Consider the following 25911-nt stretch of genomic DNA (forward strand, 5'->3'; position numbering starts at 1 on the left):
TAACATTTTGAATATTATCCGCGATGGCAGGTTCTAGTCATGTAAATTCGGTAGCAATGAATTTTTATTAAAACCGCCCTGATGGAACCTGAAAAAAGACTCTTTCTTTGTGTTTGAGTTGGGATATAGGGGTTGTTTGAAAAGTTCTGCGGACAGAAGCAAACATAAACGGGTGTATCTCTTCGCCTGATTACACATGACGAAGAGCACTACAAACCGGGAATTCGTATTTACTCAAACATTTATTCTCAGTGATGTAATGCACCATTTTCTAGTTGTTTTGCGAAGGTAAATAGGACACAAAAGTGAGGTTGAATTATCATAAAATGTTTCCGTCGTACGTTAATCTTTATTGTGTACGTGATGACCAAGTTTAATATGGTATTCAATTTTTAGGGGAAACATCGAGTTCTTCGTTTTCTAATCGTGACTCCAATTTTTCTAGCAGCTATAGCGACAAGCGTTTAGCCGTCGGCTGTGCTAATATTAAGGAAGACGACGGGTAGACACATGCAGACCCAAGAGGAGACCTGCGTCGTAAGACTACGTGACTTCATTATCTTCGCTCGAAGGCTCGCGCTTTCCACACTACGCCAATTCATTTTCCCGCCAGCGGCGACCGAAATGTTTCAACGGTTAATAACGACGACGCGAACATTTTTCTCAATTCCCATAAGTAACTGGCGCGGATGAGGTGCACTTCTGTAATTTTTCAACTTGCTAACCCCGGATCCGTTCATTTTCCCTCGAGAATCGTGGAATCGAAAAACATATTTCCTTTTCCGTGTAAGGTGGATCCATTACCTTTTCATATAGTTAATAACTTCATTTATTAGCGGAACTTGAATCGATAGGTCGTAACATTTTATTGATACTCATTAAATTTTAGAAAAGTTTCTGAACTAAGTCGATGAACTTTTTATATTTATTTTAAAAGTAATTCGTTAAAGTATCTCCAGGCTACCTTTATAGCTAATGAGGAAAGAAATAAGAAAACTAAGTAGTATATATCGTATGTTTGTTACTTGTCCTATTACAACTTAGATTCCAATTAGTAACTTCGACCTACAAACGCTTTAACGGTACATATTCGTACTAGCTCGTTTTACGCTTCATTGCTAACCGCGCCGGTGTGATATGGAACGCAGATCAACGAGACACTGCTGGCACCCTCAACTTGTTTACAGTGTACATCATTTAGTTGTGCGGTCTCAAAAACTGGAAACTTTTAATCTAGAAGCAGACTAAAAATGGAATAAATTTACCGAAAAGATGCTGGATAATCTTTTAAAAGTTCAAATTATAATTATCAATTGAGAAATTTAGGATGATAGTATACATTAAGAGAAAGGCCCTAAGATAGGTCGTCAATATAAATTAAGGAAAGTGCAGAATCTAAAATCGAGCCCTGAAGCACTCTCCTAAACACAAAGCGAAAATTAAGTTGGTCTTGATTAAACTTCCTGTATTGTTTCCTATTAGTTAAATATGACAACAAAAATTATCTTAATGTTTTGTGATGACTTCCTTTCTCTGCTCTCCAAAATAATAGATATGATCAACTTATATTTTTAAAGATAATGTTTCAACAGTTAAAAAGTATATGATTTAAATTTTGGGAATATAAATATTGACTGAAGAGATCTAATTTTTTTGTGATGGTGACGGAAAGTCCCTTAAGCCCAGCGATATCCCGTGACAGCCACATGGGGGAAAACGTAAACAGAAGCGGGACTGCCAACAGCTTGACGGTGGGTTTACACAGGGGCTTCCTTTTTGTAAAAGCGCAAGCTCGCCGGCTGACAGCTTTCACGCAGCTTTCGTCGCCCAGCAGTTTGTTTATTTTTTGCTGTGGCGACGGTGCGCGGTTTGGTTCATTGTCATTGAATTTACAGAGTGTCACTGGTCGACCAAATTCCGTATACGGAAAACAATGGTGGTCAGACCGGAAATTGCGGGGTAGTCTTTTGTGTACTCGGGCCGCTGGAGATTACGTCCGAGTCCGGCGGACGATTTTATTTACGGCAACGATGGACCGACCGTTCCATACCCACATCACACCCCAATCTTTCGAGGCCACATCCGATTTGGGGGGTAATTTTCCGGGAACAAAAAGAGCCGGCCCAACGGAAAAATTGCCTACGTTTTGCTCAACTCGGGAACATTCAAATTGACCCTGATAGCCCCTAAACCGGATCCGGCAAACGACTATTTTATACGACGGGGTCAACTGGAAACTTAAAGTTCGCCCCTTTGATCCTCTTTTACAAGGTTACACGATATCCACGCTACTTAGGTTAGCAGCTACTAAAAGGTACCCTGTTTCATACCCCTCAAATTCAATAGTCTCTTTTTAACTCCAACACTTTAGCAAAACGTTAAACGGTTAAATCATTTCAGCATTAGGAGGTAGTGTTTAATCGGGATTTATGTCGACGATTGTGTTTGTCACTTTAATCGTTGTAAAATACAACCAACGCTTGCAGACAGCGAGAGATGCGCTGCTAAAATGTTTAACCGTGATTAATTAATGACCGAATTAATTCTACCATTACATGATCCCGCAGTGGTCCGAACAGAGATGGTCCGGATGGCATTGCCATTTCGGTTAGCATTTTTATTCAGTGTTAACACAATGCAAAGCATCATGAAACCACTTCACTTTACTGAATTTGAATTTAAAGTGGACAATTTTTCTAATTTCTACATAAAACTTTTTAAACCAAATCCACAGCTTCTACTGCTTTAATAAATTCACCCCATAACTTTGCAATTAAGTTTCTGGGATCATGCGAGGAGAGAGCTTTCCCAGAGGGGTTCTAACCCAACTAAAAAAAACGTAAAAAAAGAAATAACACATAGGCGTCCGACCCGCATCCCTTAAAACTTTTCTCGGATTAATTCCCGGAAGCCATAAACTTGGTTTTTATTTTGTAACATTTTCGTTCCGAGTTGCTGTGTTACTAGAACTTTACTGATCCGTCCACATTTTAATTAGGTCTCTCTAGTCCTCAAAACTTTTTGTGGTTCTAATAGCAGCACCCACGAAAATGAAGAGTTTTAAAAATCAAGTACTCACCTTTTTTCCATTTAAATACCATGTTAGGTTCATTGCTGGATATGAAATTGGTGAACTACAGTTTCCTCTCAACACATAATTAATCTCGTAGAGTTCTTTTTCTATGAAAACTTCGGGTTCTCCCATTGGCGTTTCTGGAATTAATAATAAATTCTATTTTATCGTTTTATATGTAAATTAATTATTGGGAAATAAAAAGCTAAAACGATTTTATTAGTTTATTGGATGAATAATTCGTAGCGCTAAAATTACATTCCAAGCTATTTTTATTAGCACATAAATAAATGAAGTCGGTTAATCGTTTATTGGTAAAACATTATGCCAAATGTCCACGAATCGGCGATTCGGCAATTCGACGATTCGTGTATTATTACTATTACAATAGGAGAGCTAAAATGATCGCATAAAACTTGTTGTCGCGGTGTTTATGTTGCATATTATGGTATGAACACGTGATTTATAGGTCCAAAAATACGGTTCGAGTAAAGCTTAGCACATTTTACGAACGCGGGAGGAGGATACGTTGGTGTATATAGCTCGTGGATGAGGGGAGTTCCCCTTAAAGTCGACATATTTACGAGGCTTATCGGCAGCTACAAGCCATATTTTCGCGTCGCTAGTGACACGACTAATAAGTTTTTTCGACAAAAATAGAACGAGAGTTTTTATCTCAACCGTAGCGGTAAATAACGTTTATGACGGACTTCAAAGTTTTTTTAAAACCGTTCTGCTTCGGAAAAATTCATTAAGATATATCTACCAACTTTATTTGACGTGTATTACGCTGCGGGTGCTCTTTTTACTTTCTACTTTTTTTACGTTTAAAATTAATCATTATTTCACACTGCACCGAATACATCATGTTTTATTTCTTTTACTTCTTTTGCAGGACTCGGAAAGGTACCCTTCAAGTTTATGTAAAGCCGACATAATATACAATGGCCTTCTTCTCCCGGTTTGCCAAGGAGAAGAGGAGTGAGTAATGGCAGAACCCTCTCTAACGGTTAAAATATGGGAGTCCCAAAGGCTGAAAGCATCTCCACGTCAGTCGAAATCGCCTGTCGTTTGTTATTAGTCACCCTCTTACGCGGGGCGGAAAGCCGTCGCGGCGGTGACCTCTTTCGTCCCGGTTGGACATTTATAAACATTGCAATATTTTACCGGAGAAGGATTTTATTGGTGCGCGAAAAAACTCTCGGGCATTCATTTCCGAAATTCATAAAGCAACGAACGGCCACCGGGTTATTGCCTAGATAATCGTAACGGTCTCGGCAATAAAAGTCCAACTGATATCGCGACCAGCGCACAAAAAGGACTTTTATTGCGTCGGAAAAGACATAAATTTGTCTACGTCAATTGTAACTAGAAACAAAAGTGACGATATATCTTCAAATTTCGTTTTCTTTTTCGACATTTTCTTCGTCTACGTGGTCTTTATTTACGTGAATTCACATTAAGATGGTTGAGACAGCTTAAGTGCATTTTTAAGTAACTTATTTAACACTATCTTAAAAAAACTGCGAAACGATCGCAACAAATTACTGACATATATTAAAATAAGAAAATATAAACGAATGAGATGAAAACTTACAGTTTGTTAAAAAGTGTTTCGTTATTATTGATCGAGGCGACATCCCACCCACTCAGCTACGGCGTCGCCAACGCTTTTTTTTCAGTCTTTTCACAGATAAGTAGCTTAAATATGTATTTATAAAGTTATATATATTATATTTACTAGAGTCAATGACCGCAAGGTAAAAACAGTTGAGTGATTATGTGAAGTAGAGGAATTGATCGAGGTCATTAACTAATAAGAAGAAATCCTCCAAAAAGTTGAAAAGTTTCAAGGTTGATACTGCTTGAAAAATCTAACAAGAATGTGACCAAATAGGTTTATTGTATTTTTGTATTAGCAAATCTCTTGATGTCATCAGTCCATCGAGTTGATAGCCTCCCGTTACTCCATTTGTCAGTTCGAAATCTCTATTAAACAGCTTTTTCGTCCACCTTTCATCTGTCCTTCGGACTACGAGTCCAGCCCAGTTCCATTTGAGTCTGGCAATGCAAGAAATGTCGTTTGTAACATCTGTTTTTCAACGTCTCATTTCTAACGTGATCTCTTAGCGATACTCCAAGCATTGATCTTTCCATTTTACGCTGTGTTGTTCTAAAACTGTTGGCAGATGTTATGGTCAAAGTCAGCGTTTCTGCCCCATAGGTCGCACTGATCAAACACTTTTCTTTTTAGACGTATTGGTAAGTTGCTCTTAAACACATCTCTGAGTTTACCATATGCTGCCCATAAGAAGATTATTCCCCTCCTTAGTTCGCAAGTGTGGTTATCTCTTGTGGTTTTAATTTCATGGCCAAGATAGGTGTACTTATAAACTGGTTCAATTTCCTTTCTTTCATTCACAATGTTTTGGCTGGGAACTGGATTGGTCATAAATTTTGTTTCAGAGATATTGATTTCCAGACCAACCGATACACATACTTCCTTCAGCTGACGCAGCATCAGTTTAATGTCACCGAGATTATCAGCGGTCAACACAGTGTCATCCGCAAAATCCGGCTGGGGTCAAAATCATCTGGGGATCAGGTTGGGTTGGATTTTGGATGTTGTATGAACAATGTAGTCTTTGGTTAGATGTAGTGTAATTATTTACTTTATTAATAATATACCACATTTTATACACGTCATCATTCTGATGTTTTACAATTTTTGTAATCTGTTTGTGTCCACCCCAGTTCCTTTTCTCTGCATTGAGCTTGACCCAATACACACGGATGTGAAAATAATTGATATCTCCCTCCTTTAGTTACACCACATACAAAGGAAAGTTGGTAATGTGTTGGACAACCTTTTAAGCATTTTTCAGGAATAGAATCAATCATCGAAAAACCTATAATATATACAATTCATTTTCAAATCAAATAAAAAAATAATATAATTTAATTGTTACCTGCTGTGAAAACCAAGAATGTAATAATTAACATTGGCATATTAACTGGTTGTTACAAAATAACAATTGATTTAAAATTTAAATTTAATGACTTTTTTTATTGGTGTGAATAAAAATGATAATGGAAATCTTTCCATTATGTTAAATGATCGTTTTGTATATGAATTTTATTCATAAGTGTTATGAGAAAAAAAACATATTTTGAAGAACTTTTGTTCTATTTTGTTGAAAATTCGCAGAAGGGAAGAAGATTACGACCTGGAACGTCCAGGATAACGTTTCCCACAGTAGAACGGTCGTCGTGAAAGGTTGCTGGGGCCGTCGTGAATGGGGCATTATCTCTTCTCAGCGAGTACATTACTCGGCCACCTTTCTTCTTCCTCCTCGAACGACGTCGACCGACCGAATTTCACTCCTGCGCCAGTTGCAATCAACGTTAACTTAGATTTACCCGAAATTACACCGGTTCTAATTTATTATCGACCGCATTTGTAATTTCCACACGGACCCGGAGTTTAAAATGGAAGTTCTGTTACCACCACCGGGGTGCCGCATCGTTCTTCGTTTAATTAAATACGTACGTCGGGACCGCGGTGAGCTTTTTGTAGAAACTGGGATGCCATTAGCCTTGAAGCTTTAGTCAATAGATCTCTAAAGGAAATTAATACTAAAAAACGAGGTTTCAAAAATTTGGTTATACGACATAAGAAGAAATCGAATCTAAATTTGTTGCATCCGAAATGACTTTAAACAATCTTCACTTTCACTTTTTAAAACCTTGATATTAACATTTAAAGAAATCATCTTTTGCGAAAAAGTTGCTATAAATATTCCACAACGGTTTGTAGAAAATCATTCGAAGATATCCTTCCAAAGAATCAACAACCATAAACAAAATGTTTAAATTAGTGAGTTATTAAATTGGTTAATTTTAAAAATAACAAATTAATTTTTTCAGGTGCTTTTCATTGCTTTCGTGGCAGTTTCTAACGCTGACGTCGCGTTTTTAAGAAATAATCAAGGACCCCAATTTCGTATTTTACGTCAAGAACAGAATGTAGATCCATCGGGAAGTTACAAATGGGCTTATGACACCGAAAACGGAATCGCCGCCCAAGAAGAAGGTCATCTCCAACAAAGCCGTACCTCTCAAGAAGCTGGAATCGCCGCTCAAGGATCGTATAGTTACACTTCTCCTGAAGGAATTCCCGTTGCGATTTCATATATTGCCGACGAGAATGGTTTCCAACCACAGGGAAATGTTCTTCCAACACCACCACCAATTCCAGCTGCGATTCTTAAATCTTTAGAATACATTAGAAGTAGTCCTCAACCAACCGGTCAACGAAGATTTTTTAATTAATCTCGAATGATGTGATTATTTTTTTTTAAATACAATATATATAAACCTAATTAAAGTTTCTTTTTTTGATGTATAAATTTGGCATTCATTTCAGATTTTATGTTTAAAGGGAACCGTGGGTAATTACACAGTCCCTCTACTACCTGTAGAAATGTTAAGCTGGGCTTGTTTGTAATTTAAATTAATATCAGGGGTAACGATATATCCGTTAAGGGATTGTAGGGTTGTTGGTTTCGCCTTACGTATATAATGTTTATTCAACTGTAACGCCACGATAATATCGCAGAACAAACAACGACCCCTCGACCAGTAACGGCGGCCGCAAGAGCCTCAAAGCGTACGCAACGTTGACCACAAACGCTGGGTCGAGAGCTTAAAAGCCGACATTCGGAGGACCGCCGAAGGCTCCCCAGAGAGAATAAGATTCTAGATAGAAATCTCTTTTCCATACTCAATCTGAAAACGTGTCTTTGATCGTGCAATAAAATTTTGTATTCAACGAAAAAGGAAAAATTAATTTAGAATAAGTTTTCCGGGAGGTGGAAAGCTGAAACATCTTCGCAAAGGTAATAACTCGGCGACAACAACAACAGGAACGTAAAGCATTGTTGCCGGAGCGGACCAACAGCCGGAAGTCGGGTGCGAGCGGCGTTCCTTATATATTTCACTTGGAATTGTTTCCCGGGAAGTTCCCCGCCGTGAAAATGCGAACGTCGCGGCGGAAGTTGGGGCCCCCCTCGTTTGCAAATGACGTGCGCAAACTCGGCGACAAACTTAAATTACTTCTCTCGGAGTCATCGGGTTTTATTTAAAGCTATGTATATATGCTACCTGTCTGGTACCTCCACTCGGCTGTTTAGGTTTTAGATTTTATACCAAACGACATATTTCAACTTTTCACTTTTTGTTTAACATCCAAATTTGGTATTATCTAACCTCAAACGTTTCATTAAAATCTTAGATGGTTTCACTTCTTAACTCCACATCGTTGTAAGAAAGCGTTTTTATTATTGTTATGTTTATCAATCAATGAAAATTCTATTAATTTTTCAAAAATCTCAGTCGCACTTTTTTATGTTTTTTCCGACAGGAACAAATACACCTTTGAATTACCTTTTTTTTATCAAAGTTTCGGCTGAAATACGCTGCGGTCACATGTGGCCCAATTGCTTTTCTACCTCGTTGGTCGCGGTGATAAATTCGGGCTGGAGATATGGGTCAAGCGGGCCGGTAGAACGCGGAGGGAGAGGTTTTTGTTACACATTGGAAGGGTGGCGACGACGAAGGCGACGTCCCTGCAACCCCCTAAAACCGCGCCCCCGCGAAATGACCCGGCAACAAAATGCACACGGCGGAAAACCGATCGGCGAAATTGCATTTCTGTGTCCGGTGGATATTGAACGGCGGCGGCAAAAGAAAGCTTCCGAGGTGGTTTTTAGTTCAAACCGAACCCCACCGTTGATGACGACGTTAATGCGGTATAATCGAAGAGTGGAGTTTGATATAACTTTTTTTTCTGATAAACAGTTCATATCATGATAACACCCCTTTTCGTATGCATTCTCACATATTCAACCCCTCATCATGTTTATCTCTTCTCCAAGTCTTTTCTTCTTCCCGATCTAGATTTTTCGCCCCGAAACGAAAAAATTTCCATAAGATATTCGCGACAGCAGTGGTGGGGTTACAGTCGTTTCTATAAATCAACCCAATGCTCCGTTGCCGAATCGAAAATGTTCTGACCGTCGTATATTTAAAGTTTTGAGTAGTAGTGAGGTGGGTGGCGGTCGCAGCAGCAGCAGGCGCCGTCGTCGTTGTGACAAACGCCGTAACGCCACCTGCCGCCCGTACTACCAAAAGGTCACCCAAAAGGTTTTCTTGTGCTAAAAGCGACTCTGTCCGAAAACCGCCCTACTAACAAAGATCTATGTCTTTAATCAAGAGTAGTGTCCGCAAAGAGAAGTTTTGCCTCCCACCAGTTCGTTCGATTTTGCTCGACCTCGAGGACGTTTGTCTTTTTCTATGCTGTTTGTACGGGGAGTGGGTTTGGCGAATTGCGTTTGATTAATCGACTGCAAACTCTTACGGAATGGATTTATACAAGAAGTTCGAACGTGAAAATCTATTTTAAATGATTTACTATATAAGCAGGCGATATGATATTGATATATGATGTTGAGTACGATTTTTTACGTGAATGTGCTTGAATGAAGAGTCGGTTCCATTTCCAAGCAGTTAAAAGACTAACTTTTAATTAAAGTCCTAGGGGCTACTTTCATTGCCATAATCCTCGACCGAGGTTCAGTCAATGTGCGGACGTGCCATTGCGGTCAATCTTCGGATCTAAAATCTATCGAAAGCTGGGTCCTTTGTTCCCGATACGGCTCCGGACCAATCGGGCATATCCTCTTGATGAAATTCGGTCCGAGGACGAGACCCAAAGGACATCGAACTAAGTTTTCATTGAGGGGGTCCCAACGTTACAGCAGCTAAGCTGGATTCCATTTAAAATTAATTACTTTCCTCGCCGCTACGATATAATCTCGGAGCGTGTTTCGATGTATTATGCATGGAAATTTCATCCTTTTGCATAAATTTTTAGAAGCCGATGATGTAAACCCAAAATTTATTAATTTGACATTTCACCGACACATAATAATCTTAGATAATATCCGAAATTGTTATATGATATATTAGGTAAGTCAATGATTCCAAACATTCATTAAAAACCCTTTAAAACAAATACAAATTGCTATACAAATATTGAAAATTAACAAATGTTGGGCAATAATCAAAAATGAAATCAAAAAAACTGTTACGAGATCAAAATATGACAACAAATTTGAAATCCCTATGTTTATTTAATATTAAGGCAAACCGCATTTCTTTTTTAAAGTAAGTAAACAGTCCACAAAAAAAAACACTAAGAAAGCGAATAAAAGAGATAACGGTCTCTTTTCCAAGCTACATTAAATCGGCAATAAAAGACTGTCCAGAATAATAATAATATCGTTACTCCGTGTTCTTTTACCGTTCCGGCTCCTTATCGTCTTCGCGAAGGTACTACAGAGGTTTTGGATAAAAGAGTCCCTTTTGCGGAACAAATTAAGGGTCACCGGGAAAGGCTCGCTGTAAAAGTAAAGTTAGTGCGCTCGAAGGATTCGATGGCGGATCTCGCCTACAAACCGAGTAAAAATCTGAAAACAACGATTCTCGGGTGCTAAGGTTCTTTTACCCTTGAAGAGAACGACGCATCGGAGCACTCCGGGATCTATTAAAGACGTTCTAGGTTTTATACCTACGAAGTTTATCGTAAAAAAGAACTTTAAAATAACAAAAATTTCTTCAACATTTAAGCAACTTAACTATCTTATTAGCACAAATTTAAAATAATTAAAATAGACTTTCAAAAATTTCAAAATCGAGGTTATTTGTGTTTCTAATTGGTAGTTTATGTGAAGGTCCCATCAAATTTAAAATCGAATAATTTGAAACACAATGTAGTCTTGAGAATGTGAATTAAAATTCAAAAAGAGTCATCTTTTTCTTATTGGGTTAATCGTTGCTGAAGGTAACACAAAGGATAATCTTTTAGAATTGTAAAGCAGATGTCATAAAGATCCAAAAATGAGTTTTCATTTTCACTTGGGCAATCCGAGTGTTCTTGAATAATAATAACGAGGAGGTTCGGCAGGTGTCTTAGATGACATAAGAAGAAACTGAATTTGTTACGGATTAAATTTCTCACTTTCTCTTTTTATAACCTTGATATTGACATTTCAAAGAAATCATCTCGCAAAATTAATTTTTCGTGGTATAAATATTCGAAAAAATTCATTCGAACCTATTCCAGTTACCATGCTTTTTTTTTTTAATTAATTTCTTCATTTTAGGTATTTCTAGTTGCTTTCGTAGATGTTTCTTATGCTGACGTAGCATTCTTAAGTAACAGCCAAGGTCCTTAATTTCGAATTTTACGGCAAGAACAAGAAATCGACCCATCGAGAAGTTACAAGTGGGCTTATGAAACTGAAAATGGGATTGCCGCCCAAGAAGAAGGTCAACTTCATCAAAGTCGTTTCTCTAAAGAAGCGGGAATAGCCGCACAAGGATCTTACAGTTATATATCCCCGGAAGGAACTGCGGTTAACGTAGTTTACGTAGCCGATGAGAATGGTTTTCAACCACAAGGAAACGTTATTCCAACTCAACCACCAATCCAAGCTGCAATTCTTAAATCCTTAGAATATATTAGAAGCAATAAAAAAAATTTTAATTTAATAAATAAGTCTGATTGATGTGATTTTTATATAAATAAAAACATATTTATATTTGAATAATTTTTGGTGTTTTTCTTTTATTAATTAATATTTTTTTTAATTCGAAGAGTTGTTTTGAAAACCTAAAAAATGAATATTAAAAAGTTGACTTAAAAATAGAAAATTTATTCGCTGTATGCCACAATTTTGATTTATATTCAAAACAAGGTGATATATCAGAGGATAAATCAAGCATGGTTTGTGTATTTGTACAACTCGAAATTGAAATTCGAAGAAAAAAAAATGATGTAGTTTATTTTTTGATTTGTTAATAAATTCTCAAGAAATTAAATATCATGAAATTAATTACTTCTCTATGTGAGAGAAATTGCAACTTGAATGATTCATTTTAAGATCTCAACATAGCAAAGAAGTGATGTCTAAAATGGGGAAACTCTCATAAACTCACGATTTATGTAATTTATTTAATAAATAGTTGTATAACAATCAACATTAAAAAATAGAATAATTAATTTAAAATAAAATCAAAGAAACTCTCAAATAATCATATCATTCAAAAAAAATTATCTTACATAACAATCAAAAATGTTATCTAAACCATCGAAATTGTATTTATGTGTTATAAATGCCAACAACAAAAAATCGTGTGCGCATTGACATTTCAAGATTTATGACCCGCCCAAATAGAATGGTAATAAATTAGTGAACCGTGTTATTTCTTCAGGAGAAAAAAAGCAGATGACACCGAAATGAATCGAATATCGTATTATGTGAATATTGAACCGCGGCGACCTTGCCGATTGCGAGTCAACCTGAGGATTACAGCAACTTTTTGGTATAAATGGGAAGATCAGATCTTGTGGGAATCAGTTCTAACAGAGAATCAAACCAAACAAGATGTTCAAATTAGTAAGTTAATTGATTACTTTATAAACAAAAACGATTAATTTTTCTTAACTTAGGTAATTTCTGTCTGTGTTTTGGCGATCGTTTCCGCCGATGTGGCCTTTTTAAGAAACAACCAAAATCCTCAATTTCGCATCTTGAGACAAGAACAAGATATTGACCCATCTGGTTCTTATAGATGGGCTTATGAGACTGAAAATGGAATTGCCGCCCAAGAACAAGGTAGTCTTCAACAAAGTCGCTCAACCCAAGAAGCCGGAATAGCTGCTCAAGGTTCTTATAGTTACACATCCCCCGAAGGAGTTCCGGTTAACGTAGTTTACGTAGCCGATGAAAACGGTTTCCAACCACAAGGAGATATCTTACCTACACCACCACCAATTCCAGCTGCCATCGCTAGGGCTTTAGAGTGGATTAGGACTCATCCTCAACAACCAGAACAACCAAAATATAAATTCTAGGTTGATATTTTTTATTGTATAAAAAATGTACATATTTTCTTTTTAATAAATATTAATGATATATATAAATTTTTAGTGTTTTTTGGTTTCCTTGACATTTTTTGGTGGGAATATTAAGATATGTTAATTGTTATGTAACTTTAACAAATTAGGTTTTGATTTAAAATGTTTTAAAGTATGTGTTAATTATTACCTAATTTACAGATTTTTTTAGATATTTTATAACTTTCTCCAACTATTATTCGGCACCGATTTATTATTAAAGATTCAAATTTCAAAATCTACTTACGAACAATAAACATATACGCTTTATCTTGGATGGTATAAAAATTAGGAGCATCAGTTGAAACTTCACATCCGTATCTTCCAGTCATATTCTGTTGGACATTTCTTAATACAACAGAATTAGGCGTTGATTTGCCAATCTATAAAAAAATTTGATTAATTGGAAATAAAATTGAAAATAATTTTTCTTACATCAATATCCATTCCTAAATAAGGAAACACCTGGGTACTAGGTAATTCTTTCGGAATGTATCGAAAGAATTCGCGATCTCCCTTATACCATTTGACCGTATACAGAGGTTCCTCTTCGAGGTCGTAATGGCACTGAAGCGTAATGGTATCGCCGATGTTCGCTGCTTGGGGTATTGTTACGGTGACGTCTTTCAGAGTCAAAGCTCCGCCTGAAAAGAGAAACAGTTACTAGTACTTTAAGAGACGGTGGATGAGAATCGAGGAATATAAAGGAAAAGGCACTCGACGGTATTTTATAAAACGGTATTTGCGGTCGTTGGATTATCCCCAAATACAAAGGATTCTCAAAAATTAAATTTCACTATGAGGCAATTGTACGAAAAAGAATGATAAATATTTTTTTATGTTGAAATGTAAATTCGGTTCATTCAAATTAATTTACCTTTAAACTTTTTATAAATGTAAATTCCGGAAATATTTTCCAAGAGGGACAAAAACTATCTCTAGGTATAATTGTAGTTATGCAAACAGAAGTTGTGTCCATAAAAGGTTGAATGTAATAACTCCCTAACTGCAACAAAGTACAGAACAGCAACTGGCGTATCTTTCCCGGGGTTTAATTTTAATTGTAAATTCTCCCTGGGAGCATTTGCGTCTTCGTTCCCGAGCAATTTTCCGGCGTTTACGGTGTGCGCCGAGGAAATTATAGGTCTCCGGTACAAAATTTTTACATTTTCCATGGTAATACACTCAGCTTCAACAAGAAGGGGAGACGGTAAAGATTTTTTCAACCGAGAACAGGTGATGTTAGACGTTAAACCTTTTTTTTAAGTTAAATGATGATCACCACAATTATTATGATTTTCCGCAACGCAAGCAAATTTAGATCTTAAATATAACCAGAATTTCTAAACCGGAACTGTTTTCCCACAGACATATAAGTCATATTTATGAGCTTTTAAGGAAAACGCAAATAAACAACGGCAAGAGAGAAATGCAGCTCCGCCGACAACGAGTACGGATGATTTACTGTTAATAGCTAGGACAACTAAAAGAGATAGAAGAGAAATTCTCCCACGCCAAGTTAAAACAAAAAAAAAATTTTATAAGTCATTCATAAAATACAAGCGTTGTAGTAAAACGAAAATTCGCCACTGTTGGAAAATAAACTTGAAAGTGACCAAATGTTCTTCCCAAATTGGACATCTGTCCGGAATGACCGCACAAAACATCGCCCTGACTTCACACTGCTAAAATTGTCGGGTAGGTTGGAGTTAGAAAGAGAAGTAGTAGTGCTGGAAACAAAACGAGAAATGTGTACTAGGGATGTCACATGTGATTAATGGACACTCAGTCGTCGTCCCGGATGAAATCTCGGTCTTCATTAAACGTCCGAGGGTTTTATTTGGGAGCCAGTTCCTCTTTCTGACGTCACTTCATAACATTTCGTAGCAAAATCCGATTTAGTAGTTTCCATCTACTTAAGTCACAAGAGTTTAATGAACTTTATATAAGGTTTCTTTATTTATTCATTAACTTATAACCGACGAACGAACTTTATTATTATTACAGAGAGTGAGTTTAACGAACTTTATCTTCCTTTTCTTGTTGACAGCATCTCAATTAGTTTTAAAGTTCAACTTTAACGCTCAATTCATTCATGTTGTTTCGAGCAACCATCGAAACGCAGGTGGAGATTATTTATAGTTTGGACATCTGTTTCTGTTGCGTTTTCATTCAAGAAGTTGTGCACCAGAACAAGAAAATCACGACACCGTGATGAAATTTGTCATGGATCTATTTCCGTTAATGAAGGAAAACAAGCTTGTGCCAAAAGCTATTTATTTTTTTTTTAAGTAAGGTAGTTAAGATTTTAATTTACGGAGGAGGAAGTATATCTTAAAAATATGTACTTTGAAAGAGAAACGTATTTCCTCAACGGAGTGGTATTTATAAACCCCGTCAAGCTTACGCATCAATCATAAACATTGAAGCCGGGGCAATCTCCTCGAAGACTCTTCGGTTCATATCCGAGTTTCACAGGCGACAGGAACCAGTCTAGCGTAGAAGACATAAATTTTTCGTAATAAATCGTTGTATCGCTATTTTTAAAATAGTCCATAACAAATGTTACACAAGAATTTAATTTTAAATTTTCGATTATATCTTAGTATAACGTCATATTCGACACATTAATCCATCACATTCCATTTGTCAATTAGTTGCCAAAAACCGAATAAATCTTTTCATATATGCACAAAGGTTACATTTAGAGTGGCGCTCGTTTTAAATTGGCCAATTGCCTTTATGGAGCCATACAACTGAATGACAAACGGAAAAGCCGTGAATCGACATCACAGGAATTCGGATTTTTGATCTCTAATGACCCATCTACCAAAATGACAATCATTTTCAATGGATTGTTTTAATAAATTAAACTAAATTAATTTAGAAACTTTCCAGTCGGAAACGCTTTAAGAAAATCCATTAAGAAGAAGAGGATTGTTCTCATACACGGTAGAAATTAATCTACTAAGTGAATTAGGAATTTCGTGTCAGTTTGAAGGTTCCCCGGACGGAACTTGAACTGCTCCTGTTGACAATTGGCTAAAATAACCGCCGTTCTCGACTTCCGGCAGTCTCTTAAGGGAACAATGGAAATAGAAGTGGAAATAAAACTTTTTCTTTCTCCCCGTCTGCATATTTTATACGGTGCGAAACTAATCTTGGACTTTTACTAACTTCCTTTACTCTTAATTTGTTTCGAAAAAATGACGTCAACGACTTGATTTTATTAAAAGTGTTTAAATCTCACAAAGCTGGGTCTTCGTTGATGATTATTTTGTAACAAGTTTTGTGTTTTTGGACTACATGTGGGATACAAACGTAAAATTTATAGGTTTTGTTTCGAATCCGATTGGTACAACGTGTTTCTACACCGACCCCTGTCAAATAAATTATTAAACCATACAAAGATAAATGTACTCTCGACAAATACACCACGGTTTACAATTTTATAACAATATAGTTGAAACAAATTAAGCGCTGTGGAGTTTGCTCAACAAACTATAATTAATTATAAAAAATATCATACGTTAATAAATTCTTTTTATTTTTTTTTAATTAGAAAATCACCCTTTTGGTTCTTGAGATATAATTTTTTTAATGTGATTGAAATTTTTAATAACTTTTATGAATTTATTGATTTATCGATTGATTTAAAATTTAAAATTTTATTCATGATTTATAGAGAGAAGTGTGACTTAATCATGAACAAAACCGTACCTAAAAATCTCTATTCGTTCATGAGATAAAGATTTTTTAAGTAAACCTGAATTTTTATGATTTTATGAAGATAACATTTTTTACAATAATTTTTAAAACAATGCCAAAAATCGAGTTCTTAAGATATCTTAATGAACTATTCACATAACGATCTGCAAATATGTTGTGTAATTAAATGGTATTCATAGAACGAAAATGGATACTATATTAAGTTCTGAAAGCAACTTCCTGCGTAGAAAATGTTCGAACCCGAGTTATTTAAAGGAAAATTGCGACAGCACGTTTGAATTTGTGAAATAACCAGGACGGAAGTCGATGATTCTTAGTTCCAAGAATATCTTTCATTCAGAAATACTCGGGGTTAAACATAGAAATGCCAGGTGGTTAGCACAAGTTATGATTTACCGTCACTTTCTCTCATCCTTTTGAGTAAAACACAAGGTAATTTCGATGTTTTCGAAAAAGTCGTTGACGACAGCGATTTAAGCCTAAATTATAAATTAGATGGAATTCGAAGAAACAATTTTCAACGTCACTGTCGATCGTGTATGAAAAACATATTAATAAAACGGTACACGGAGTAAAAATTGAAACTGAATAACGAACGATCGTTTAAACAACAATGGAAACGATTTTTTTACGATTTTTTTGTTGCTGGTCGAACAGTGCGAAAACTATTGAAATAAAATTTATGGCCCTTTTTATACTGTGCGGGTGGATTTCGTGGCTCGCACTCGTATAAATTATTTCGGTGTTCGTAAAAATACTTTTCATATTTCATTTAAATTGCTACCAATTTCTGGCAGCGGTCGTATTGAAAATATCGAAACTAGAACCCATTGCTCGACCAAATAGACTGCGAACAACGCGCTGGCTACGTTAATTTACTTCCGATACTATGGTTTCATGGACTCGCCCCGAAATTATCTCGTACATTTTAGTAATTTTCGATTTAGCGAACGCAAATATTCGAATAATGTATGAAACATTCGTTGCCACACCGTAAATCGATACTCCGAACTATTTCCGAGAAGATATTAAACTTCCCCATTGGTTGATTTGCAGAGAAACCAAGATAAAATAGAATACTATTCTTTTTTTTAATCTTTCGGGATTAATTATCGAAATTGTGTTGTATACTGAAATAAAATAAAGCCTGTTAAATTGCTAATTAAATGATGTTGAACATAAAATTAACCGCTAATGAGTATCATGCGGAGAAATTTAAATAAATTATCAGTTCGTATAGTGAGTCACAATTAAAACAAATTGAGTCACGTGTAAATTATAATTTCATAAAATCGAATTCCTATCATATTACCATTTTTACGTTAAAATAGGTTAACGTATTGTGCCAGGGAAAACTCTCCACTGTCATTAATTATGCCATACATATATTAACTTTATCCCTATTTGAATTCCCCACAGTTGATTTCGTAGTTGAGGTAATTAAATTTTTTAATTAATCATAATCGCCTCACGTGTAGGGAATTTGCGCATAATGAATTCAAAATTAATAAATAAATTACAAGGGGAAGTCTTTTACGCTGACTGAAAATGATTGTTCTCGATGAATGCACAACATATAAACTTCTATTTCGGTTAAGTGTAAATACAATATGCGAGGATTTGAAGTAGATATATACTAGATCCGCTTCCACAATCCGGAACATCGCTTTGTGGATATTGGGATACGATGTCTCTTGTTCGTTGTCAAATAACATGAAACAAGGGGGGAATTTCGAGGGGTGGTTGAGACTGTCACCTGACGTTTCAGGGAAACCTCCTTGTAGGCGATCTTCCCCTCTTCCTTCTGCTTGTATCGTATACTGAAATGAATTCCAGTCGTTTCCCGGAGACCGGATGTGCATCGATTCGATGAATAACAACATCGCAAGACTCGACGATCCGATACGATCGACGATAGGGGGGCGGAGAAGAGTGAATTTGTTTTCCGGGCATGTAGTCGGCGTAAAATGGCTTTCGCAAAATTGATTTCCACGGAACGTATTGCGTTTTCAATTGCTGGTCGTCGTTCGCGTTATGCAGTCAAACTGCGGTTCGGCCCCTCTGTTTGTATGCTCTATCCTAGTGTATACGATGCCTGTGGTGCTAAACCGCAGGGCCTTGCCACCGCACGTCCGATGTCATAGCACCAAACCGCAATTTGCTAATGCGATGATGTAACAGTAATTTTCGAGGTTTGAATTTCATTAGCCTACGCATAAACTATGCACATATATAGTGTTGCATTTAATAAAGTTGAAAATGAATTAGTTAAGTAAAAATGGATTGTCTTTGAAGGGGGTTTATTGTGGGGTGGTGATTAGTAAAGTTTCCACTTCGAAAAGGGAACCTCCCTTAGAGTCCCCATTATGTCCATGAGATCTCGTACAGGTAACAAATTCACTTTGTGGTGGCTACAACATCGCCATCTCCAGTAGCACTCGAACTCTGCTAATTATGCATAATTACGGTACGTGAGTAGGGCTCGTTTGGTGTGTACACTACCGTTGGGGTGTAGTACTTCTAGTGAAGCTTACATACATAATTAATGCGGATGCTGGCATCGCGTCAGAAGACGGCCATTGTGATCGGGACGATTTGTCGTCGACGGTAGCTGAAAAGTACAAAGCTGAAGGCAGGCGGTGACGACGTGTCGTCGTCGTCGTCGTCGTGGTAGTTTTCGTCTCTCCCCCTATCCGGGGACTTGTTACACACGCTCAACCGCTAACGAACCGCTTCCTCGCCGGCTGATAATTACTTGTTCTACTCTTGCAGGGCCGAACAACTGCAACTTGTCAGAGACGGCTGTTGTAAATCATACGGGGGCCGCTAATGGAACGCCCGCCCGGATGAAATTTCTCTTTTGTTTGGATAGGTTTGCTACTACTGGTGATGGTGTTGGGGATTTTGTTTCGTTCTCGTCAACCAGGTGACAACTCAATTAGCACGCCCTAGCATCGATATATCTTTTACCACCTGAACACTTTTACACAATAAAGAAAACTTCTATTACATCTTTTTTATATATTTTTAAAATTATTTAAAAAAAATTTTAATCTTTTGTGAACAGAAGAGTGGCTTATCACGCGACCTAAAGTTTCCCCACCACCATTGTTTTATAATCAATCAAACCTTTTCAGGAAAAGGCACGTCGTTTTATGCTATAACGGGACGACGCAAAAATCCCGCTCCTCGTTCATTAATCAACGTCTTTTGGCTTTTTCCACCCGATCCAATTTACCCGGAGCTTTTGTTTTCGCGCTACGTGCTTAGAGTACAACGGCCAGCGGCATCAGCAGCAGCGGTCACATCGCGGCAATTTAAAACTTCCACGTAGTACCCACCAACCTACGCCCCGTGCGCTGATAGTTTATTTCCTATGAGATTAATTTACCACCATGCAATTTCCTCTTCCGCGAACGGAATAAGTAAGAATTTTGAAAATGCTATCCCCAAAAGTTTGCGTTTAAAGAATTTAAATGTAAAATAGACAACCATTTCTGCACGTTTACAGTATTGTCGGGAAATAAGATTTTCTTACATCATTTTTGGATTAATAAAAGAGTACTAAATGATTAATGATTACACATTAACATTTTGGGAGTTGTATAATGAGCCTGTTGGGATAAAATCCATCAATTAAAGGATTTCCTTTAAACACACATAATTTAATTATATTAAATCAAATTTGTTTCTAATTCGATTCAAAATAAATTATTCTAATATTGGGGATAATTTGAAATTTATTAAAACTTTCATTAAGAATTTCAAAAAATCATCCTGTATTTATTGTAATAAAAATTGAATTGATTTTAAAATGACATTTAGACATTGATATGTTGATAATGAAACGTTTTTTTAATTCAATGAGTACACATAAAATATGAATACGTAAAATATAAATACATAAAACAGATACACATAAAATAAAAATACATAAAACTAAAAACATAAAAATATCGATATAAAACATGAATTCATAAAATAAAATATATACCTGTTTGTTTTTAAGGATACGCGAATTGGATTTATAGATGATATTGAAGGGTTTCATTAAAGCTCTCTTGTGTTTTGTAATACTGTTAGAAAACACGATAAAAAAAGTTCAGTTAATGGAATTAAATAGTATTGATAAAATTTTTTACGATAAGATGTATTATGTGGACGTAATCTTATACGAAAAGTGGTTGTTGTTGACGTAGAAAATCGTTCGAAAATTACGGAAATTCCGGCATCAAAGCGTTGTTGGAGTCCGGAGCGTTTATTAACGTCCCGAAGTGTTCCACTTCCTCGCTGTTGATATTATGCCCAGAAAACAACCGGTAAAAATTAATTAAGTCGCCGTCGACGGTGAAAACGGCTGTTCGTTCATTCCCCTAAATTAAAATTGCGAGGCGATCAAAGAAACTCCGCCCCCAGAACGAGAGTTTTTGCGCTGGTTCTCGCTCCGGGTTTGTGCTGTTGTAGTGGTAATGAATGTTTTTCTATTGCGCACCCTGTTTACTGCTCCGAAAATGAACTCTCGCCTTTCGCAGAAGAAAAGAAACGTGCAAAACGGTATTTTCTTTTGACGCCTTTGTATCGAGTCGCGCTAATATAACGGTAACGATGAGTTTACGCTATTCGTGACAATTTTAAAGCAAATATTGTTGTCTACAAATATAACATCTTTATTATTTTCAATTTTGTATAGATTCCCCAATTTTATTTTGAAAGAAAAAAGTAAAAACAGCGAAGAAGAACACAGGGATTACAAGCATCTCTGCTGTAATATTCTTTTTGTAAAATTCCCAACCGAATACAAAGCGAACTTTACTACCCTAGCACGCGGTAACTTTTTAAAACAACTAGTTCAAAGCCGCTCCGTCACGATTATGACCGGAGGGCGACTTGCACCTGCACAATAATGGAACTTTGCCGGATTAAATAAAGAAAGTTAAGCTCCACAAAGGCGCTGTTCGAAGTTAGGCGCAAATGAGAGGCCCGCTCGTTTTTAAGAGAAATCTTATTAAAAGTTTCCGTGGGCTTTAATTGGCGTCACATTAAATTCCAAATCTGACCATGGAAAATATCTCATGATCATTATAAATTTAGATCATCAACGCTTTTTCGAGAATTTTTGGGGTTAAACACAACGACGACACAAAATGCATTTAAATGAGCGAATCGATATATTGAATATCCGTTATGCTCGGAGAATATGTGATATTCTCCATATTCAATATCGTTCGTTCTAAATAGACATTTTATGACGCCCCAAAATGGAGGGTTAGGTAGGAGTGGAAAATCAATACCGATCATGTTCGTTTTAGATGTATGCAAAAACCGGGCACTGATATTTTATAAACTTGTCAAATATTCAATTACCAGTGCCAGTGAAGTGGTGGACAACAACGCGCGATATCACACGGTAGCAATATCGTAAATTTTCGCCAGCAGTACGTCACCGCTTTGATGGATCGGCGAGGGTCCCATTAAATTATCCAAAAACCGTGGACGCATTTAGTGCAATGCCCTCGCCATCCCTTTCGTACGTTATTATAAATTACATGAACGATTGTCAGTCATAAAGGAAAACGGTAGCTATGATAATTTCTACAATTTTACATCCTGCGCGAGTCGCATAGCGCGAAAAATTGTTCCCGGATTTTTCGGCAATTTACGCAATTGTAATGTAAATTTTCATACGTGGCTTTACTAACAAATTCTACCAAAAAAATCATCATATACAATTTATTATTTCAATTCCTGTACATCTTATTCATACGTATCTAACGAACCGCCATTGTTATAAGTCTTTGTAGTACACACGATTATTCCGGGGTGAATTTTCGAGGCAAACAGAGATCTTTACGGTCGGATTATCGTAGGCAACTATAAATTTTAATCACAGCACGTTTGGGAAATTTTCTTTGCGGAACGAATGCGCGAGAGGAGGAGGGTAATTTCTGAGACGGGCGAAGCCGGGTGTTCGAGTTAGCGGGACTTATTGTGCGATTACATCACGGTTAGGGAATTATCAAGGAAAACTTGGCCTGCTCCCGTTATTAATGTTTATTGTTCGTTCTGGACCGCATAGTGCGCCCCGGGATGCAGTTACGTAAATCTTCATTTGCCAACGGCACATCGTTAAAATGTATGGTTTTAATTGGACTTTCAAATTTATTACAACTACATATTTTATTTTCATAAATCTTGTTATAAGGTCTTCTTAACCTTATAGTTAAAATTCCCGGTACCATCTCATTTCCGTTCATGGCAATTTTCGTGTGCGCTCAGAAATGCTAAATCAATTCCTCACCTGCTCGCTGTGAAATTGATGTGTGCATCACGAAGTCCTGGGGATTCATCTCATTCTTAAGGGATGGGGAGATTACGTTAGCCATGCATAGAAGGTTTCGCATTTTTCCTTTCGTGCTTGAATCCATCATCGCCAACATACGACAATCAGCTTTTTCTCTTTTCGGCTTAGTTCGGCATTAATTTTCGCCTTGCTACTTCGTCGGATACGGGTTTGTACGAAATGGATGGCCATCTCTATTCGCCACAGAATTGGGCGTTTATCGGAAACCGATTTTTGTCGGTGATCGCCTTAATTGATACTATGCCCGGATTAATTGGGTTTTCTGTCGATTGTGTGAGGGTTAATGGTTACCGTGGAAATTCGATAGGGGTAATTGTGTTTTCCCGAGGGAGTTTGATGACCGTTTTGGACATGGATCGATTTTGTAAGACGTCTCTACACATTAACTGAACTCTTTGATGTTATTTGAATGCACGATGTAAGCTCGTCGATGTGAGAGAGGACGGCTTACAACAAAACCTTTCACATAACTGGACAACCTGAAAGTTTGTTGTTGTTGTTGGGCGTCGACGGTGGCGTATTGTAGTGGATCACGGATGACTTAATGAGATCAGAGGTTTAGGGTGATTACATAAACGTATAATGGGTCTGTAGAATACGTCTGCAGTTTCCATCGTAGGTAGGAATTATGAACTTATTTGAGAGCAAATAAAACCGCGCCAGCAAATGCTGTGGGAACTTTTAAAAAGTTTATCTCAAGATCTGTGCGAGAACTTTCAACTTTCAGCAAGATGGTAACGCAAACCGGTTCTCGCGAATCGTTCAATTATTTTGAAGCATTTTCCGTGTTCGAATCTATGTTTATTTTCGATGGAGACGCCCAAGAGAAATTCATTTGTACAAGAGAGGGGTGCAAATGAAAAATACGCTCTGTGGACGATATTGATGTCTGGCGATATGCGATTCATCGGTGCGCTGACGGGAATTTGTTTTATGGCGGTTCCAACTCTGCCTCTGGCTGCCCAGCGTATTCCCATAACCATAAAGTTGATTGCTTCCAACCGTCTCGTTAAAACAGATTTTTACCCAAATAAAACGCTCGTTACCTATTGGAAATTGATGACCGAATCTAGTAACAATTTTAGTTTAAACATTATTTTATTTCATTAAGATAAATCCTAAAATTTATTAACATAGAGAATTTTATTACAAACCTCGAGACCATTTATATCCTAATCTCATATTTTAGCGAACCAGCGTCCAGTTTACAACCCCCATTGTTTGGGATCGTGTAAAACGGGCAATGTATGTACGTTAGCCGCTGGCCTTTGCAGAGCTCGGAGAGATAAAAGGAATAAGGGCTCCCATGTTGGCCACACCGCAATCTGGTTGTTATCTAGAAACCATCCCCCAGACGGTTATTGCAAAGCTGTAATCCCATTGTTCAATCTATCGGCAACTTGACCACCACTAAATAGTTTAGGTCTCAAATTAATATCTTAAATCATCTTCGAACATCATCATATTTATTGATTCATAAAACGTTTCGTGTTAAACGAAATTTCAAAATCCCCGTTACAATTTAATGTCTTTCAAAAGAAAGATTAAAATATACGTTAAAGTGCGAGTTTCGTAAACAGCGCATATTGTCAATTTCCAATACGAGCGCTTTTGAAAACCAGGAACAGCTTTTGTCTTATTGAATGGTTCGATGGGGCCATGCGACGTAATGTTCTATTTATATTCTCGCATGCTTCGTCGATTCTGAAATATTGTCATATCGCTTGAGTTCCATACATACGTAATACAATGTAAACGAGGTTTAACGTGACAGTTCGATCTATGCGCATTCGGCGTAAAGATTCTTTCAAGCGAAAAGTAGAACCGATTAGAATATAGGAAAATCTTTAAAAACCTAAATAGAAACATTTCATTTGGTTGCGTACCTGTATTTATTAACATTCTTTGAATGGGTGGAATCAATTCGAACAAAATCGATTCATTCGAAACTGATTCTTTCAATTTGACTCATTCGCATTCGAAATTTCAGAATCGATACATTCGCGATTGATTCATTCGACATCGATTCGAATTTACACAGAAGAACGATTGTGTAAATCGCACGCTTAAAAAACCTAACACGACTGGTTTGAACCTACACGCGCAAACACAACTATCGAGCAATTGTCGTACGGAAAATACATTAAATACTCCCCAAATGGTACAGCGGAGTTCCTATTTACAGTTTTCGAACGGGGTTGAATCTAACGGGAGGTTCAACCCCCCTATTTGAATTGGTAATGGTGTTCGCTTATTTATTCAATAAACTGTACACATCCACCACAGTTCAAGAGATAGCAACGTTGCTAATAACATACGAAATTGTCACCATTAGTACTGAAATTGTATCAAAAATGTTTAGTGAATAGTCTTAAATTTGTTTGAGGAAAAACAAAAAGTTTGGCTGCGAAAAGGCATTTTATTTATATGTAGATTTCCTTGAAAGTTTTGGGGTACATTTGCACACATATTAGGTGCAAGACGGAGTTCGGTATTATTACCCTTACTTGCTAAGTTTCCTCAGTAGTTTTAATGGAATTGTCGTCTTGGATAGTGTACGGTATGATGGAAACTATTTGAAGCAGAAAGCACGCCACAGTGACCAAAGATTGTTCTTGGTTGTTAGATTTTGAGAGTAATTGTATGTATTCTGGTGAATCTCAGTTCTTATCTAAATCCTCACAGAATCACTTAATCAAATGATTTACACTTCAAGTATACCAGATT

General features: G+C 36.8%; 3 protein-coding genes across 3 annotated transcripts in view; 2 read left to right on the plus strand and 1 right to left on the minus strand.

The window, feature by feature from the left end:
• Positions 1-25911, minus strand: part of LOC111428263 (uncharacterized) — a 47704-nt gene that overhangs the window by 6439 nt on the left and 15354 nt on the right. Inside the window, exons 3-5 of the mRNA XM_023063713.2 lie at positions 13530-13738; positions 13342-13477; positions 3080-3213 (exon numbers count right to left, since the gene is read on the minus strand). Of these exons, the coding sequence (XP_022919481.1) occupies positions 3080-3213; positions 13342-13477; positions 13530-13738 (479 nt within the window). The remainder of the gene's footprint in view (positions 1-3079; positions 3214-13341; positions 13478-13529; positions 13739-25911) is intronic.
• On the plus strand, positions 6889-7460 carry LOC111428268 (endocuticle structural glycoprotein SgAbd-8-like). The gene is made up of 2 exons (XM_023063719.2): positions 6889-6950; positions 7001-7460. Exons 1-2 carry the CDS (start codon positions 6939-6941, stop codon positions 7403-7405), a joined length of 417 nt encoding a protein of 138 aa, XP_022919487.1. The 5' UTR covers positions 6889-6938; the 3' UTR covers positions 7406-7460.
• Positions 12555-13121, plus strand: LOC111428269 (endocuticle structural glycoprotein SgAbd-8-like). Its single transcript, XM_023063721.2, has 2 exons — positions 12555-12594; positions 12648-13121. The coding sequence occupies exons 1-2, from the start codon at positions 12583-12585 to the stop codon at positions 13050-13052; spliced, it is 417 nt and encodes a 138-aa protein (XP_022919489.1). The 5' UTR covers positions 12555-12582; the 3' UTR covers positions 13053-13121.

Source organism: Onthophagus taurus, chromosome 10, assembly GCF_036711975.1.
Source record: "Onthophagus taurus isolate NC chromosome 10, IU_Otau_3.0, whole genome shotgun sequence".
NCBI lineage: Eukaryota > Metazoa > Arthropoda > Insecta > Coleoptera > Scarabaeidae > Onthophagus > Onthophagus taurus.